Raw genomic sequence first — 17,974 nt, 5'->3', positions numbered from 1 at the left:
CGGCTCTCACCGGGCGCCCCTCAGGAGTCCGAAAGACGTAAAGAAGATGTGCGTCCACGTGTGACACACTCGCTTAGGAATTCAGAAAGGGTGTGATGTCTTGATGCATTGTGAGGAGCCTGATGATTGATAAGAAACCGCTGAGCTGACCTCAGTCCAGGCCCCACTCTGTCATCATCTAGACTTTATCGGGTCAAACATGCAGAAACATGTGCTTCCTTATCAGCTTAAATATATCAAAAGCAGAATCCAGCGCATGATATCGGTGGTGGCAGAAGGGAAATGAAAAGGCAGCGGCTGAGTGTCAGCTCTCCTCCCAGTATCCTGACACATGGCACTGAACACCATAAGCTGGGATGTACATGACATTTTGAAACGTGTTAGTAACTGCTTAAGAAAAAGGATTTAGGGGATTTACAAACGACTCCCTTGAGAGTTTTATTTTTGTTCTTTTTCTCACTAAGCTGGATATTTTGGGCTTTAAACATTTCTATGAGCCGGTTGATGTTAAGCTATTGAGTACACGTACAATTAAAGATATGTGGAAATAAAAGATAAGTTTAGACAGAAGGAATTAACTGAATATGACATTCAATGTGCTTCAACAACCACAATGCAAATGTGGAATCTGAATATCAAAGGACACCTAAGTCTCTCGGTGAGCATTAGCATTGGCGTGATTTATCAGTCGGCGCACAAATGACAGAGTTTTGGTTGACTTTGTAAACAGATGGTCCATTTTACAACAGCCAGCAGGCAGGACAACCATCAAGGACATTTTACAGAGTCAATTATTCAGTCCCGACCTGAGGAATAATACATATTCAAAATCAGCAGCATATTGCCACACAGCTAAATATAGCACCAAAAAAAAACACTATTTCATCTCACAGTAGTGCAGTGTTTTACAAAAACAACCTTGATGCCAGGGAAAATTAGAATCAATTAAGTGTGTACTGGTGCTAAATTTCCAAGTACAGGAATGTTAATATGAGCTCAGGAACAAAATAGTCTTGAGATACCATTGAGATATTTATTCAGCCTTTTAAGCCATAATTTTTATAGTGGCAGTGGGCAGAGACACAAATGTGGATAAATAGAGTAGAGGGAAAACATGCAGTAAATGATCCACATCCAGAAATCAAACCATTGACTCGCTTCTGAGAGCATCTATACGCCAACCAATCAGCTGACGGGTTGCTGCTCTCCAGGACTTGTACCTTCTGTTCTAATTTACTGTTGTAGTTTCACAGCCTGCACATGAGCTGGACATTTCAGCCTTGGTGAGCACGTAACAGCTTTTAGCAAACAAAACTAATGAACAAAAAAAAAAAAAAAAAAAAAAAAAAACGCACATCAAGCATCATTTCATATACTCTCAGAAGTGGAGGAGACCAAAACAGAGCAACTTATGTTGAATACATTTGCTAAGTGTCTGATGCTGATGTTGCAGTGTACAAAAATGAGCACTAATTAGGCAACTGTTGTTGAATACAATAATTTCTAATAGTGCTGCAATTTATAATTATTTTCACTGTCAATTTGTTGATCAAACAACTATCTGTTTGGTCTATAAAGTGCCAGAAAATTGTGAAAAATGTCAATCACTGTTTTCCAGAGCCCCAGACAACCACACCCCAGAGTAAATATTCACATTTAAGACACTGGAATCAATGTATTTAGACTTCATTTATTAATTAAAAAAAAGGACTCAAACTAAATTATTTGTTTGTAAAAATAGTTGGCGATTCATTTGATAGTTGACAACTAACTAAATTATAGGGGCTCTAGTTTCAAGGTTCTTTTATCTCCGATGACCACCAACTAGGGCTATTTTATAGAGATTATAATTGACATTTTAGATGACAGATCCCCACAAGTTTTTAACTGTCCATATGGTGTTTTTTATAGGCTTCCACTTTGAAGCTACTGTATACTGATGAAAGTCTAAAAACCACAAATTAAGACTTCTAGGGTTTCATACACTACCAACATGTATGACTAAATTAGTCCAATATTACAACTTCCCATTGTGGACAGAGGAGTATTACAGTGTTTGAGGAGAGCCTTAGGTGAGCTGGTGTGCTTGAGCTGTATTCAGCAGCAGCAGAGTTACATGTAAGCCATTTTAATTTAAGTATGGACTATTTTCATAAAAGAAATTTCTAAATATGTAACTTTGAGACACAGAAATTAGTTTTTTGGGGTTTAATGAGTGACTGCAGAGGGACTTTAACAATAGGACGACTATAACATGAATGGGGTCACTAGATGTGGACCATATTAGCATCTCTCAGCTCATTCACTGTCACTGCTCTCATCAGAGTTGTTTCCAACCTTAGCCAGTAGCTCTGATAAATCCACTACCTGCCCAACACCAAACAGCACCGGGGTGCTTCAGTCTTGTACCGTAAATATTGAAAATCAAGAATATCTTACGTTAGTCACCAACACAAACAAGAAAAAGGCACACAGTATTTGCTTGTAAAGAACAAAAGATAAGAAAAATCTTCCACTTTTAACTGCAACATATGTTTCCGCTGACAGTTTACTCTTTTATCAGCTCACAACTGAGATCAGTTTTACTGCTTGCTACTTTAAAAGAAGGAAAAAAGGACAACAGTAATCCTGAAGAGATCAGTGGTGACATGAGCCAGATCTGCCACACGGAAACAATGTTTTAATACTATGCAAATGAGTGTGGCATTTAGTGTGCAAAAACTAATCACAGTCAGGTCAAGCAGCAAACTAATGGCCTGATATATAACACGAAGTGGCCAGACGGTACTAGCAACCCTGCACATAACAACACAAATATATGCTGTCCCAAAAAAGCTGTTCCAAATGTCAGATTCTTTTTAGTCGCTACGCTATAAGCACAGCGCTGATATTATGTTCCCGGCTGTATTTATGCTCAAGTCCACAAACACAGAAATTGCTAACCACACTTTACTTTGAAGTTTGTCCACAAATTGTACCCAAAGAAATGCCTAAAGATGACGCCAATTGTTCAGCACAAAGCGGAGTTGGCCTGCATGTGGGATTCTCTTCAATATATGAGCTTAGTAGCCCACACAGCACTGCCCAGGAGATCAGCATGTACTCCTCTGATATGGTGTTCTCTGCAGCTCAGAGGATTGGTTATATAGAGCACAACACTGCTGGGTTCAACTCTGAGCATTTTGGGAATAGCATTTTTGGAATAAAGCCTCTTTTAACTGGAAAATTATACTATTGGTTCTTTAACAAATCACTTGATTTTGAAATCCTGGAGGAAAAATACTTGAGAAAATGTGGAATACAACTTTTACCAAGAGATTTATTTCCTCTGTGACTGACTGAGATGAGAGAAAGCGAGTGACTGAGGCTCTGCTGGCACCTGGCCGTCTGTTTCTCCATGTCTGTCTTGGGCAGCGGCTCACATGACGGCTGAGCGTGGTGTGCAGTCTCAACTGTGACTCAGTCGTCCCTCCCCCTCCCTGGAGAAGGTGACCTCTTTAAAATTCTCTTGCAGGCATCTGAACTGCGCCGTTGTCATGGGATGCCCAAAGCTGAGCGCGACACCAAAGGGGAACGCAGACAAAGCCACTGAACCTACTTCAGAGAAATCTCCCAGAAATCTCAAAGCTTAATACGTGGCTCCACAAAGAAGCCTGTTTTCAGTGGGCAATACTCACAGAGCCAGTGAAATAAAAAGGATTAAAGCTGCCAAATGACAGTAAAAGGACACTTTTGAGTACAATTAGCCTAACAACGCCTACTCCAAATGCAGTCCAATGTAGATAACAGCTCCCTGTTCCAAATTAGCTGAACTGCAGAGAACCCTGCACCCCCACACCACCCACTCCTGCCAAATCTCCGATCAGAGCTAATCAAACAGATTATTTCTTATCTAATGACAGCTGCAAAGTTGCTAACAGAATGTGAAGCATTTCTCCTCCTGTTTCCTTTCATCTTTTATGTAAGTTTAAGTCCCGTTTTATTAAATAATTCATTCACTTTCATTGCACATAAAGATGAATTGGATTCTTAAGTCGTATACACATAACAAAATAAACAGACAGACAGAGTGGCAGACTAATACAAACAGAGAGAGCACAGATATTTGTATTTCAGCCACATACAAAGAAATAGATGGCTCTCGCCCATCAGAAAGAGCTGCACTAACTGTCTGTTCTTTCTCTCCTATGCTATAAAAAAAAAACACCCTCCCATCTTTTAAGCAAATAAAAATGGCGCTTTCTCTTGGGCAAACAGGGAAGCGAACATCGCATCAATCTCTTTCATAATGCAAAAAGACTACTGTTGTAATGGTCTTGCGTTATCCTGAAAGCAAGTGTCCTGAAATAGATGAGAGCCATTTGAGCAACACAGAGACAAGAGTCTAGGCACAAACAGAGCAGTGCCTAATAAAGCAGAAGGGCTCTCCATTAGTCACCTGGTTTCATACTCGGCCATGCAAAGTGCTGAGCTTAAAGCAGATTAGACGTGACAACCAGGATGTGACAGCAAAAAGATGGGAGGGGGCTGCAAATTTGATAAAGTAAAAAACATTCGGCGCATCTGACAGCACGTCTGACATTGCTTGGCCCTCTGTGCCATTTGCTTGTTTTCTGACACACAGAGAAGCACACAGGCTTTGCTGACTCCTCTGTTCCTCCCCTCACTCTTCGTCTCCATATTTGCCTTTTCCATTCATTTCGAAGATGCGGCTATTTCTTTCGCCTGCGAGCAGCTGTGACAACAATGTCGGGCCGCGCAGAGAGGAAAATCTTTACTTTAGCCGAAATAAACCTCGTGCTCCTGCACTGCTCACCCTGTTTACTCCCAGAGTCTGCAGGAGCGAGCAGACAATGAGAGCAGGATAAGTGGAATCACACCTGGTGTTAAAGGTATCGATTTCTCTGTGTTTTTTTAACTGGCAGCATTATGAGTCAAGAGGTAGGGGGGAAGTGAGCATTGATTGTATATTGCTATTACTAACTGACATGGCAAATAGGATTGATCAAGCTTCAGGTTGCTTATTGATATTTTCAACATTTCAAAATGTCTAATAATTTCAAGTGCCTCCATACTGCATGCAAGACAAGTGACTACACCTTGGTGCAAAATCACTGTAACGCATATGATACAAAATTGCATCACCTTACAGTAATTAGATTACTTCTAAGAGGAACAGTGGCATATTCGCGCTTACATCAAATTAAAAACCAGCAATTTGGATTCATTATATTAAAAACAAAGAGAACACAGTAGGAATGCCATCAAACAAAAGTCTGTAAATATTTCATTACTGTATTTTATTTTTCAGTTCGTTAGTAATTTTAATGACCAACTCAATCCTCCTCAATATGGAGGATAACAGAGTTGCACAAAATTCAAGTGAGATGTTCTGTTTTGTTTTGTTTTTTGCTGGAGGGTTTGTGTTGCTCTACCTTTCTCTCTAAACTAGCCAAAAGTGAATGGATTCAAGTCAGGTGACATACTTGGCCAGGTCATAGTTTTCCCTATTTTCTTCTCCAGAAACTCTTGTGTGATTTTGGCAGTGTGCTTTGGATCGTTATCATGCTGGAATATTTCTCTTCTGCCAAACTTCTGCAGCCTGGGGAGTCATCTAGTCAGCCAGAATTTATATATATATGTAGTATAATCACAGGCATTCATTGTTCCATCTATCCCCATCGGCTGTTGCACTCCTGCAGCCTCAGATCATCACACTCCCACCTCTGGTCTTCACTGTAAGAACTATGCATTCACTGTGGTTGTCGGATCAGGTTAATGCTGACAAGCTGCAGCCCACCTGAGCTGAACAAACGTGTCTTGGTCTCATCCGAGTAAAGAATCTATTCCCAGTATTAATCAGGCTTCTTTTCCTGTTCTTCAGCAAGGTGTAACCTTTAAGTTTTACAATAAGCAAGTGTTTTTACTTGCTAGCAGGTTATACCATGTCCTGTGCGCTGTCTGAGCTGTCACAGAAACAGGGCTACTACTACTCTGACTCACTAGATGTAGGTAGGTTGCTGGTAGAAACTTCATGTTGGTTTCGTATTTCACACAGCTTTCTCCTCCCCCCTCCGCTATCTATGTGCTACCATGTCAAAAATTCTCTACCACACTGAAAATTTCAAATTTGCAAAGGATTTGGATGGCGCATTAAAACAGCCCTGCTGTTTTGTTTTCAGTGAATTATCCAATTCAATGTCTGTTTTCACCGATATACATGCAAGTTTTCCACCAAAACAAATTTCCCCGTCACTATTTTGAGAGAACGTGCTGCTGCATTCTTTAGTTAGTGCCGCCCCAAACAACTGTGATGGGTTGAAAGAAATACGAACAAGCGAGTATGTTTTCCCTCCCGTAGTAGAATGATTGTGAGGTGCTGCAGAACATTCTGTACTGCAGAACGGTCTGACTATGCAAGATTAGGCTGCAATGACTCAGTTGACTAATCTGTCTGAAGAATTTAAGAGGTGATGCACTGTAGAGAATTATTGAGAAATTATACAATTTTGAATCATTGTGTGTTCTCACTTCTGTTGCATCCTGCTATGTTTATGCAGGTGTACAGTTAAGGCATTATAACCTGGTGATTCTCTGCACTGCTACGCTGCTGGTACACTCATGCTAGCATAGTTAGGTTTCCTCCACCACCTCCAAACCACCAAAATTCTCTTTTGTTACTCTCCCTCAAACAGGAGAGCTTTTCCAAAAGCCCTTTTCAAAAAAAGAAAACCCGGATTTACATTGTATAACCACTTGACTTGATGTAGGTGTCTGTGTCTGAAAAAAGAATGTTTCAATTGATTTTCCAGAAAATTTACTATATCAAAATGAAACAGTATCATGGTTTAAAACAACACACACGAATTTTTAACAGAAGATACCTTGACACATCACACAAGGAAAAGTGAAGGAGTAAATAATAAAATAAAGTCTATTACAGGGTCCTGGTATTGTGCATGCCTGCTTACTATCACATTAATATGACGTTGCATAAAGCTTGCACTTTTCCACTATGACAAGTCAAAATGTGTGGTGTGAAAAATAAACTATTCAGTGACTTATGGCGTCCTGTATGGAGACACCTGCAGGCATCTAATATTGTAATTTGTCACACATTTGTATGATAACACAAGAACAGCATAAAATATAGCAGGAAATGAAGCATGCAAGAGGAATGGATAAAAAACAAAGTTAGAAATGGAGAACAGTGAGGGGAGCGGGAACTGTCCCTGGTGCTGAAACAACGATCACAGCACTGAGACGAGCTCTTTTATATCCAAACAAGTTACACTGAAACAGAGACTGCTTTAACCAAACTACCTGAACTATGTGTGAATGAACACAGAGGAGAAATTTATCTCAAAATGATCTTTAATCCACACTTGCCATTTCAGCGGTTCATGCCTGCTGGTTTGATGCTGTAATGACTTTGTTCACTTTTCTTGGCAGACTGAGCAAGTGATGCGGTGATGCTCACAGAGAACTATTTGTAATGAAACCAAGCATTGCAACTCTCCTTTTCAAGCAGAGAACAAAGATTTACAAAGTGATGCAACTGTTTAAAGTTACGTAATGTCTTTCTCAAGGTTGCTGTAGCTACTAGTGGGTTACAGTCTCTGCAATGCAAACCCGTCTGCCAGTCTGTTCAGCAGAGAAGACGTGTCCTTATATTTTAAAGGAAGAATGTTCACAGCAAAAGGCTGCATCTGTACTTCCAAATTTATCCATGCTGAAATGCAGAAGCAACAGATTTTTTATAAATTATCTTCATAAACAGGTGAACTCCAGCAAAGGTTGGGTATTCTGAATTAATAATTCACATACACATGATTCTGTGGATATAATGGGCTTGAAGTTGCGGTACGGAGCAGAGAGTCTGCAGCTCTCAAGTCGTTTGATGCTGTTTTCAAGCCGCACTGCCTCTGCATGCGTGGATGTGCATGGATCAATTGGTGCCATTTTGGGCGTCTGGCAGAGCGGATTGAGTGCTTGATAACAGAGGAGGTTTGGTTCATGCAGAAACATTCAGAGACAGCCAACGCCTCAGCTGTATCTTCTCAGTGAATGCACAACGCCCTTTGAGGTTTTCACCAATGAGGTCAGCACACAATACACATACACACACACACACATGCATGCAGCATCCAAACTGCTTTTCCAAACACACTCCAGTCGCAGATGTAAATCTAAAGGCAATCTGATTCTCACTGAGAGCCTCAAATTTATTCAACACACACTCAAAGAGGATTCTCAAAACCATGAAGCCAAGTAAATGTGCTCTCTGTGACAAAACAAGAAAAAAAAGTTTATTAAATTTGACACAGTCCCGTCTAACCTTGCATTTTTTTCATAAACTGCCAGACTTGTGCCTTCTCATCTGCATCTCTTCGTTTGTTGGAGTTCTTTGAAACCTGCCTACTTTACTATTCTGTTACATGTGCATCCCAGCTACGTTCTCATTTTGCTCTGCGTATGTTCACTATGAGCCCTAACAGAGTCCTTGAATGAGGGGAAGAAATCAGCCCTGTTGAAGAAGAAGAGCTTGAGTGATGAATCTCTCCCTCAGTCCCAATATTAGGGCCTGAGAGGAAAACAGTGTTTACCCACAAAGGGGGTCAAGGCCTGTTGAAATGTGTCCATCTCAAAGTGAGGCTGCAGTAAAGGTGTTCACGGAGCGGAACAGCTGCTTCGTGCCATTTGCTCTCTCTCTCTCTCTCTCATTCTTTGTTAATGGGCCCGTGTGCCTGACTGCTGAGTGCGGCTCTTTAGCAACGAGCAATTAATCAGATGTTTCCTTGCAGAGACGAAACCGACCAGACATTCAGCAGCGGGGCAGTGTGATTACACATCGAATGCAAATTCTCCACCAACCCCAGCGTCCCATTTGTCACAGCAGCGGGAGAATCAGGAAAAAGCTGCGTTTGAGGCTGTTAAATTGTACTCCTTCATTTTGATGGCAACCAAAAGAAATTAAGATCTAGTTTACATTATGTAGAGTTCATGAATCAGGTGGACTACAGTAGACAGTGAGCGTTAAATTGCACAATAAGTGTACATTTAGTCAAGCACTGCACTTAAAATACAGTTTTGAGGTAATTTACCTGAGCACTTCCCCTTCATGTCCAGTATATTTCAGATGGAAATACAATACTCTTCGATGGCTACATCCTCCGCTGTAAATCATGTTCTTCTACCTTGTTAGTGTGCTCATACAGCGTTTTTATGTGCTACAAGGCACATTATGAGCAAAAAAGCAGTCAATGCTATGGTGGCTGAGCATTTCCACCTTGAAACTGTAGAGTAAATGACTGTCTCAAACACACAGATTCAGACTTCTAATCCTGTCAACTTGCAGGATGAGGCTTTCTGTATAATTTTCCCTACTTGGAATCAATTTCTGGTTCATACATGTATGGCTGAATTAGTCCAATATTGCATCTTGCCATTGTGTGGAGCAGTTTAACCCCTTGACGTCTGAATTTATTTACAATTAAATAAGAAACATTTTTTTGTGTGTTTTTGCTTTCCAGCTGAAGCTAAAATAAGTGAAGGTGTTAATTTATCTATTACACATAGAACAGATATATAATAATAACAACACATATATAATAATTAGGTCCCACTCTGACCGGTCCCACGAGAAACCGGTGCTTGCAAAAGGTTCCGAGGTACGTATTGAATATGCACAAACTGGCATTGGGGGAATGGATACGCTATCTCGGCTGCTGTCTGAATGAAAGTGGTATATTGCGAATTCGCGACAATAGGCGTCAAGGGGTTAACAACATCATTCAAAAACGTAACAGATTTGGATGAAATTTTCAGGGAAGGTCAGAAATGACACAAGCTGTTCCACTCCATGAACAACTTTAATGCAGCCTCATGACCTCATTAGATTTAGGCAGCAATGCAGCGTATATAGTCTGGATCCACAGATTTGTTAAAGATTTCTGTATCATTGCAAGATAGTGGCACGGCGTCACTGTAACTATGACAACAAGTGAACACGACGTCAGCTGCCTGCTGACGATCACATGATTGCGAACCTACTACAAATCGACCGCTGCGGACTTATCGGGACTTATCCATCGGAAATCATACAACGACTGAGCAGCCTTGACGGAGTACTACGCTCTCTGAGTGCTATTCTTGTTTTTATGCAACACTTAAAAGATGATGCACTAGTGTGACATATATCTAAAAAACAAAATAAACTATTCAGTTTTCAGTGAACACTGCTGGCATAAACGACAAACATGGAATTGTAAACACTGAAACGTCCATTTAAAGCTTGCTAACACTAACCACCATTCAGCGAATACGACTCAGTAAGGCTACAACAGCAAAACTCCTGAATTTATTGAACTGAGCAAAATAAAACTGCAACAGCACTGCATAAACACAAACACCAAACATAATAATCCAACAGTGTGTAATAATGTAAAACTGGCAGGGGTCATTCTCTGCATAATCAATATTTTTATCTTTGTTATTTTAACACATTTTTGCTGATACCACCTCTGGTGAAAATCTGTTTTTCGCCCTGTTAACATGCCCATATGGTGCTTTTTATATGTTGGAAGATACATTATGAGTGAAATACACTGTTGACACCATGGCTAATTCCACCTTGATGCTGCAGTGTACTGAAAACAGTCACAAAGACAAAGATTCAGACTTCCAGAGTTTCATATGTAACAAATAAACCAATCTTGTCAACTTCCCGGGTGGAGGTATCATTATTATTCTTCTGAATCAGTTTTTGGCTCAAACATCTATCAAATATCCAGTAGTGTCCTCTGTCACAGCTTGCCACTGTGTAATGTAATTTTATAGTGTTTGAACAGCATCTTAGGTAGGCTAGTGTGTTTGAGTTGCAGTGAATATGAAGGGGTGGGTGGAGAAGGAGGCAGAGACTTTATAGATCTACCCAGACTAGAGGAACCAACAGTGTAGAGCTCCATCTGAGCCATTTTAAGGTAAGAAGGGACTATTTTCATGGAAGAAACCTCCAAATATGTAACTTTGTTAAAACAGAAATGAGTTATTAGGGGTTTAATCAATAACCAGAGAAATACTTTCATGGAACATTTTCGTATTGTTGTGTTGATAAAGAATCTGGATGCTTCTTCAACCACTTAACCGGCACTGAGCAGCATTAGGAAATTGATTAATAACTCTCCGTTGCTGCTTTTGTCAGGATACCTTGAGGTCACTGTAGAGAGGACGAACATGAAGGTGCAACCTGTAATTCAACACAACCTTCTATGTGAATATCAAATGGAGAACATGCTGTGCTTTGCTTCAGTTTATCTTTTGTGATCCTAATATCCTGCGGAAATGTTTGATTTTATGTGAAGGTCACTAGAAAACTGCAGCTAAAGGAATTTAGACAGTGACTCAGTGATTTCTTCTTGAATGGAAGCAGGTACTAAAATTACAAAACACATTTCATACGCAAAAGATTCTTTGAAATACAATTTTTCCGTTGATCACAGAGAGACAGAGTTATATGACAGATTAATTAGGACAGTTTTGTAAAATGTCATAGCTTTGACAGAGATCATTGTGCTAAAAAGCCACCTTGGTAGCCCCTTTCAAAAATATTTGAGCAGTATATGCAATTAGCCGAACATGAAAAAACCTAGTGAGGACCTTTTCTCATCTGCCAGCTGGTAATGCCCAGATGTTCTTCAGTTCAAGAGGTCTTTTCTGCCAGCAGCCATTAGTCTATTTAATGAGGACATTTCATAGCCGGTACATCTCGGATAAATAGGTGATGGTGCACTGCAGCAGCTAAACATGTATTTAATGACCCATGTGTGCTAAAGTGTAAAATGTGGGTTTTTTTCTTTGTTTTTGCTTCTGTGGCTTCCTCAGTTTCGCTTTTGTTTATCAAGCAATCGATTCTCCAGATGCGACGTGGGCTGCATGAAACAGAGAGACTCCTGTAAGAAGTAGCTGTGAGAAGCAAACTCCGCTCATTGTTTCATATTTACTGCGAATATGTCAGTTAGCTTAAATAGCTCAGATCAGCGCAATGCTGTCAGAGGAAGACATCTCCAACATGAAAGCGAAGCTGAGCCTATTTGATGTCGACACCATTTGAAATTCCATAATTAAATGTGAACTTCATGCATGGCTACATTAAGTGATAACTCCGTGGGCATTTTATTTTCCATTACAGTCAAAATCCCATCATACAGATACAGTTTTGATGAGTAGTTATACCTTCAGGCTACAATATAAAAAAATCTCTCTCATGCCGTGTGATGAAGGGGAGGCCACAGTCCACTTCACAGTGCTCTAGAGAGGATTCAGTCTCATTTTAATGATTTTTCCGATATCACACTGACTTTAAGATGCCTTTGCTTTTGTTCTGATAAAAGGCTCTGTCTTGATAAGGGACACACATTACACATATCAGAGTATAAATGCCACCACAGCATTTTACTGTCACATCGCCTCACAAACTATCAACAGTCACTCACATCACTCGAGAGCCCCCTGCTAGTCCCTCTCAGGCCCTAAATAGAGCCCTCCTCCTATAATGAAGATTAAACTGACATTTGGATGAGTGGTGGCGACAGAGCTCCAGAGCCTTGAAGGAGCAGGATGGGACTTCCAGCCAAAGTGGGACGGCTAACTAGCCTCTCAGCAAACACAAGCTGTGCAGCATGTGGGAATCCATCCTAAACTACAGTGTTTACACTGTGTCACACTGTGGAAATGGGCACAGCAATACAGATGGTGGCCCATCAGCCTCGGCGCAGCAAGTGAACAAGGCCAGCGAAGTCAAGCTGAGCTCTAAGGGCCACATCAGGAGACACTTCTGAGGAGGTGGATTTCACCGAGGACAGGCAATAAACTCGTTAATCATTTTGTCTGCGCTACGCCAGACAACCAATTATCAGCTTCTGCAATCTGCCACGGAGACACAGTGGCCAGATCAATAAAACCCAGGTTTCCCCCTGTTGTTAGAGCAGTAACCGCTTCCTTGTGAGGCCAAACATGATGCTGAACATGTACATCACAACTGTGGAGGTGCTGCTGTTCAAAAAGGTCGGACAGACACGTATGTAAGTGTTTTTGAATATTTTAAAAATGCACAAAATGGCTGTATGAGAACAGAGTCATTACTGAGCAGCAGATTAGGCACCTGAACTGGAGATGTATGAAGTGAGGCAGGGGGAAGTGAAAAAGGAGTGCACTTGTCCTAGAAAATGCTCTATGTCAGTTTAAAAATACTTGGAATGCGCAGGTCTGAACAGTTTGGCACATTTAGGAGCAGCAAGTGCAGCCAGAAAAAAAACATCTCTTATGCATGACCATTAAAACATGTTTGGCACAACATCCCACGGTGTATGCTCGCTGCTAGTCTGTGACCGGCTTGTGGTTCAGTTTATAAAAGATAAACTGTGGTGCTGTTTCTTCACGCCTCCAGATGCTGACCCTCGGAGGACCCAAGTCTGTAAATAGTTGGCCCACATGAGGGGAGCGGGAGGCCATGAAACACATGCAGAAGGTGGAGGATATTGTGCGATGTCTTTTATATAATCCAATTAGAACTAAATGATAATCAGAAAGTGACGAGGATTAGAGACTCAGGCGGCTGCAGTCGCACTACTGCAGCGGATAAGCAGCACCTGCGAATGACTCATTTCTCCAAAGCTGGAGACTATTGAGGGCCTCTGTAAGCAGGATTCAGCCACATAGTGAAGTAATTTAGGATCATTACTGACATAGATTAAAATGCATCAGACTACTCAGAATGAGGCTTGGGGATAAGGGATTTACATATTAAAGACTGATCGTATACACGGTTTTATAACACATCTGCATAAGCAGGGCTTGAAATGTCAATTACTTTTTTTTTTTTTTTTTTTTTTTTAAACATTTTTCTCCAGCAGTGAGATGCTCTGCTGCTGCTGCTCATCTGTCACTCCTGAACAGTGGCGTGTGATGTTTGCATAGCGTGAGTGTGTTTTCCCCAGACGGCCGCTCTCACCTCTGTCAGTGTCGTAAAGGTAGACGAACTTCTCCCACTTGTAATGGTCCAGCAGACTGAGAACAGCTCCTCGCAGGCCGGGCCTCATCTGGATGACAAACTGCACGTCAGCGTCGATGGGGAAGCTGGGCGTAATGAAGGAGGTGTGCAGCGCCCCGCAGAAGGAGGTCAGCGTGTTCATGGACTTCCTGTCGTAGAAGCCGAAGATGGCGTAAACTCCTCGGGAGAACTGGGAGCAGACTGGGGACAGAGTGAAGAGCAGGTTCAGGTCACGGACAGAAGCTAAAGATTTATGATGAGCTCCACCTTAATTCAGGAAATATGTCAATAAACACATCAAAGTGGCCTTTGGAACAAGTTTAAGGTCAAATTTAGTAACATACTGCGAGGTAAAGCTGCTGAGTCCGCTAATAACCAGCGTGGGAGTCAAAACTTTCATGTAAGGTTGAGGTGGGAGTAGAATTCATGATGGTATTAATCTTGCAAAGTGAAGCAGCAGCTATCTGAATAAATGGGAGCCATGTGGGATCTGCTCCCCATGGCCATGGTCTGCTGCCCGGTGCCCTTCACTTCTCCTTCCTGTAAATGCAACCGCTTGGGTAATCAACCAGAAATAATGGAGAAGTCAGTGTATTGGCCGCATATCTTAATGGACAAATACCCTGAAACATGAGCATGCAAATGTTGAAGCGCTGGGCTGTGGTGCAGTATAAAAGATTTATAACAAGCCCTGTCTGCTGCCATCTGTGGGCCCATGGAAATGAGCTGTGGCCATAAACACCCAAAAGACATTTGGTCTTACAAGGTGTTAACTACAGTATTTTATTTTATTTGTACGTAATAAATGGCTTAAATGACACCAAACAGGGCTGAATCGAGGACATGACCCCTGCCCTAATGTTTTAGGAATTAACTGAAGCGATTGATGGGGAATACAGTAGAGCTGCTCTCGTAATTCTGACCCTCTGCTGCATATAAATCACAATACTGCTCAGTGAAGCTGGTCAGCATCACCAGTAAATGTTCAATGAGTGCAATAGTGATTGGACTTAATGAGACGTCTGTTTATTAGAACCAGCGGTAGAAAAAACTTATGAATTTCTAGTAACATTTTAATTAGTGTATGAAATAAGGGTTTAAATAGCCAATCATTACTTAATTAAACTATGTGTCCATTCTGAACCTTAACATTTCAGTTAGTGAGGTTCCTTCATATTATATTTTAAGGTCGTAACCCTAATATTTAAAGTTACACAAGTAAATTTACATAATAAATAATACCATAGTATTTTCACCTTAAAATTGAAACCCGTTAGGTAAATTTGTAATATCAGTGTCATTGTTCATTCTATTGAAAAACACTTGTTCACAGTGACATGTTGTTTGATTGCGCCAATTTTTATCCACTTAAAAATAAAAAATATACACATTACAGTGCGAATAATTCATCTACCATTTGTAATTCTGTGACTTTAGCTGTTCAAATGCTGCAAGACTTGACTTACAGTGATCATTGTGACTTTAAACAGTGAGTGTTTAGGCTGCTCCTGTGCAAAACAATCAACAAATTAAAGGAACGTTGATGATGTTCTTGCAAAGATGAGGACTTTGTGAATCTTGCAAAACCAAATATGTCCATGGTTATTGACCGAGTGTGTGGGAAAATTATAGGAAATTAAGGGGGCCACTGATGCAGGCATCCTCTGGGGCTTTATAGGGTTAAATTAATATGTCCTCGGTAATTTGCATTTCCTTGAAAACTAAATAGTTCTAGGGGACAAAGGCACATTTGTAGGTCTGTATCTTTTTTTTATTCCAGGGCTCTACTTGCATATCTGTGCATGCTTTGTAGTTCAAAAAACACCTTATTTTCTTTCTACTTCATGCAGCCCCTTATTTCAGCCTCTGTGTATCTCTTTAAACCTCCTTCCAAGGAATCCTCTCTGTTCTTACTGGGCAGCTTCACAGTTCTTTTACTCTTTCATTACTCAAAATGTCAACTGCTTAAATACATCCGAACACGTTGAAGTCCAACTCCGATCCGAAATGTGAGAGTGGACAATGCCAGCAACCCACTGGACAACCTTAGCAACAACCTTAGCAACAAAGGATATGGGACAGATGGCTTTATGTGGGCATGAACAAACGGTCTGATGTCAGTTCAGTGGGGAAGCAGAGGTAACACAGAGAGGGTCGAAACTTTGACCGGACAAGTCCAGCATCGACTTCTGAATGAAAACAGTCAAATATCGTCCAATTAAATTGTTATTTTTTTCTAAACTGAAGATAATTTATTGCAGAAGAGCAGCTGGTGGCCGTATCCATTCATCAGAATTAATGCTTCACACTGCATAATTCATACATTGCCTATGGGTAACATGGAGTTTTTGACCTCTAGTAGTGCTATGGAGCACTTTATTTATGAGAAGGTCACTGTTTGGTTTGTCTCATCACGCACAAGGACACATATAATTGGGGGATGTGGGTGACAGCGTCCTGTCCCCGGATTGTATGATCCTGTCAATAGCTTAGTGACGCACAAGGAACTGCAGCAAAGTACAAACAAATGGAAGAAAGAAAAACTGTGAGCTAGCAAACATGGAGGTAGAACATGTGATTAAAATGTTCAAAACACTCGTCTAAAATATCATCTCGCTAACTTTTGAGGAACATATTTGAGGGAATTTTACACTAGTAGTGAGAAACTGTATGTTACATGAATGTACTTTCGATATACTGGGTTCAAAATGAAAGAGACACACATATTTTGAACATTTATGACTGCAATCCCAGGAAAATAATTTCACAGTTCTGTGATTTCCTAATGTGGTCTGTTGGAGTTCAGTGCTGTATGTTTTTCAACATTTGCCTCTGTTCAACTTGACTTTTCCATTAAGACAACCTTTCAGTCACCCACACATACTTGGTGACTCGGTTTCTGTCATCTTTCTCTCTGTGTTTTTATCATCTCTCCTTCCCTTCATTTCCGCAGCCTTCGGCTGAGCTCAGCACACACATCAGATGTGTGTCTTTAAAGGCCAGAGTGAAATTCTTTTAAATACAAAACAAACATAGACATGCACAGAAATGAAAGGCCCGATGCTATAATCGAAAATCTTTCAGGGGCTGCTGCACCGTTGTTTAATAGGAAAATGAAATAAGAAGGAGAAATTGTTAAAAATCACCTCAAGGACTCATCAGCAGTTAAGTAAAACTCCCACTTAACAAGTGGAAAAATGTCAGTGCAAATCATTTCCTTTTGGATTCAGCATGTTTCACAGTTGCTCTTTTCAGGACAACATTATTTATCACTAAACAGATCCTCCTCAAATTACAGAGTCACATTTTGTCTCACAATATTCAGCCCATGTTACCCACAGAAAAAATAAGGCAGCCATAAAATTAACTCCTCTCAGCTTGTGCAACATCATCCAATTCTATTCACAAAATGGCAGCAATATCTTTTGTTTGTCAAGGTTAAACCGACAGCCTGTTCTCCTAAAGGACTAATGAAATCATATATTTGGGCTCACAAAGCAGTAAGCAGTAGCCAACTACAGTAAATTCCCCTGATCGTGGTCCGAACTGATGATACGGATCATTTACTTCATTGCAGAGAAGAGATGTTTTTCTGCCCTGTGCATTTCTGTTCAGAATACTAACGCAGGCTTTCTATGCATGATTAATATCCAACTGGAAAAATTCACCTCTCTTCACTCTTCCATCTTATTCATCACCTAACAAACACCCACATCTGCCTGCCATTGTTGTCAGTAGCTCGCTCTCTCCTCTTTTCCCTCGCCCTCCGTTTCTCTGCTTCTCTTCAGCTCTCACCACCACGTCAAACTTAACAGGTAGATGCAGCAGCTCCAGTAGCACCAGTGCTGTCATATGTCTTCACTGGGCTTTGTAACTTTGAGGGTCTCTGCTGGAGACAGCAGGGGAGACTGAGTCTGCCATAAA

At 40.8% G+C, this 17,974-nt stretch overlaps 1 protein-coding gene across 6 annotated transcripts in view; it reads right to left on the bottom strand.

Annotated features, from left to right (window-relative positions):
• The window catches only part of gria3a (glutamate receptor, ionotropic, AMPA 3a), an 83,124-nt gene that overhangs the window by 51,125 nt on the left and 14,025 nt on the right, over window positions 1-17,974 (bottom strand). For all 6 annotated transcript variants that reach the window (XR_002746942.3, XM_035954540.2, XM_035954542.2 and 3 more), the window contains exon 3: window positions 14,012-14,251. Coding sequence is in view for 5 of the 6 variants with exons in the window: in XM_035954540.2 (XP_035810433.1) it covers window positions 14,012-14,251 (240 nt within the window). In the remaining variant the exon portion in view is untranslated. The remainder of the gene's footprint in view (window positions 1-14,011; window positions 14,252-17,974) is intronic.

Source organism: Amphiprion ocellaris, chromosome 14, assembly GCF_022539595.1.
Source record: "Amphiprion ocellaris isolate individual 3 ecotype Okinawa chromosome 14, ASM2253959v1, whole genome shotgun sequence".
Taxonomy (NCBI): Eukaryota; Metazoa; Chordata; class Actinopteri; family Pomacentridae; genus Amphiprion; species Amphiprion ocellaris.
Note: the sequence above shows the minus strand (reverse complement) of the source record. Positions and strands in the feature narration are given on the sequence as shown.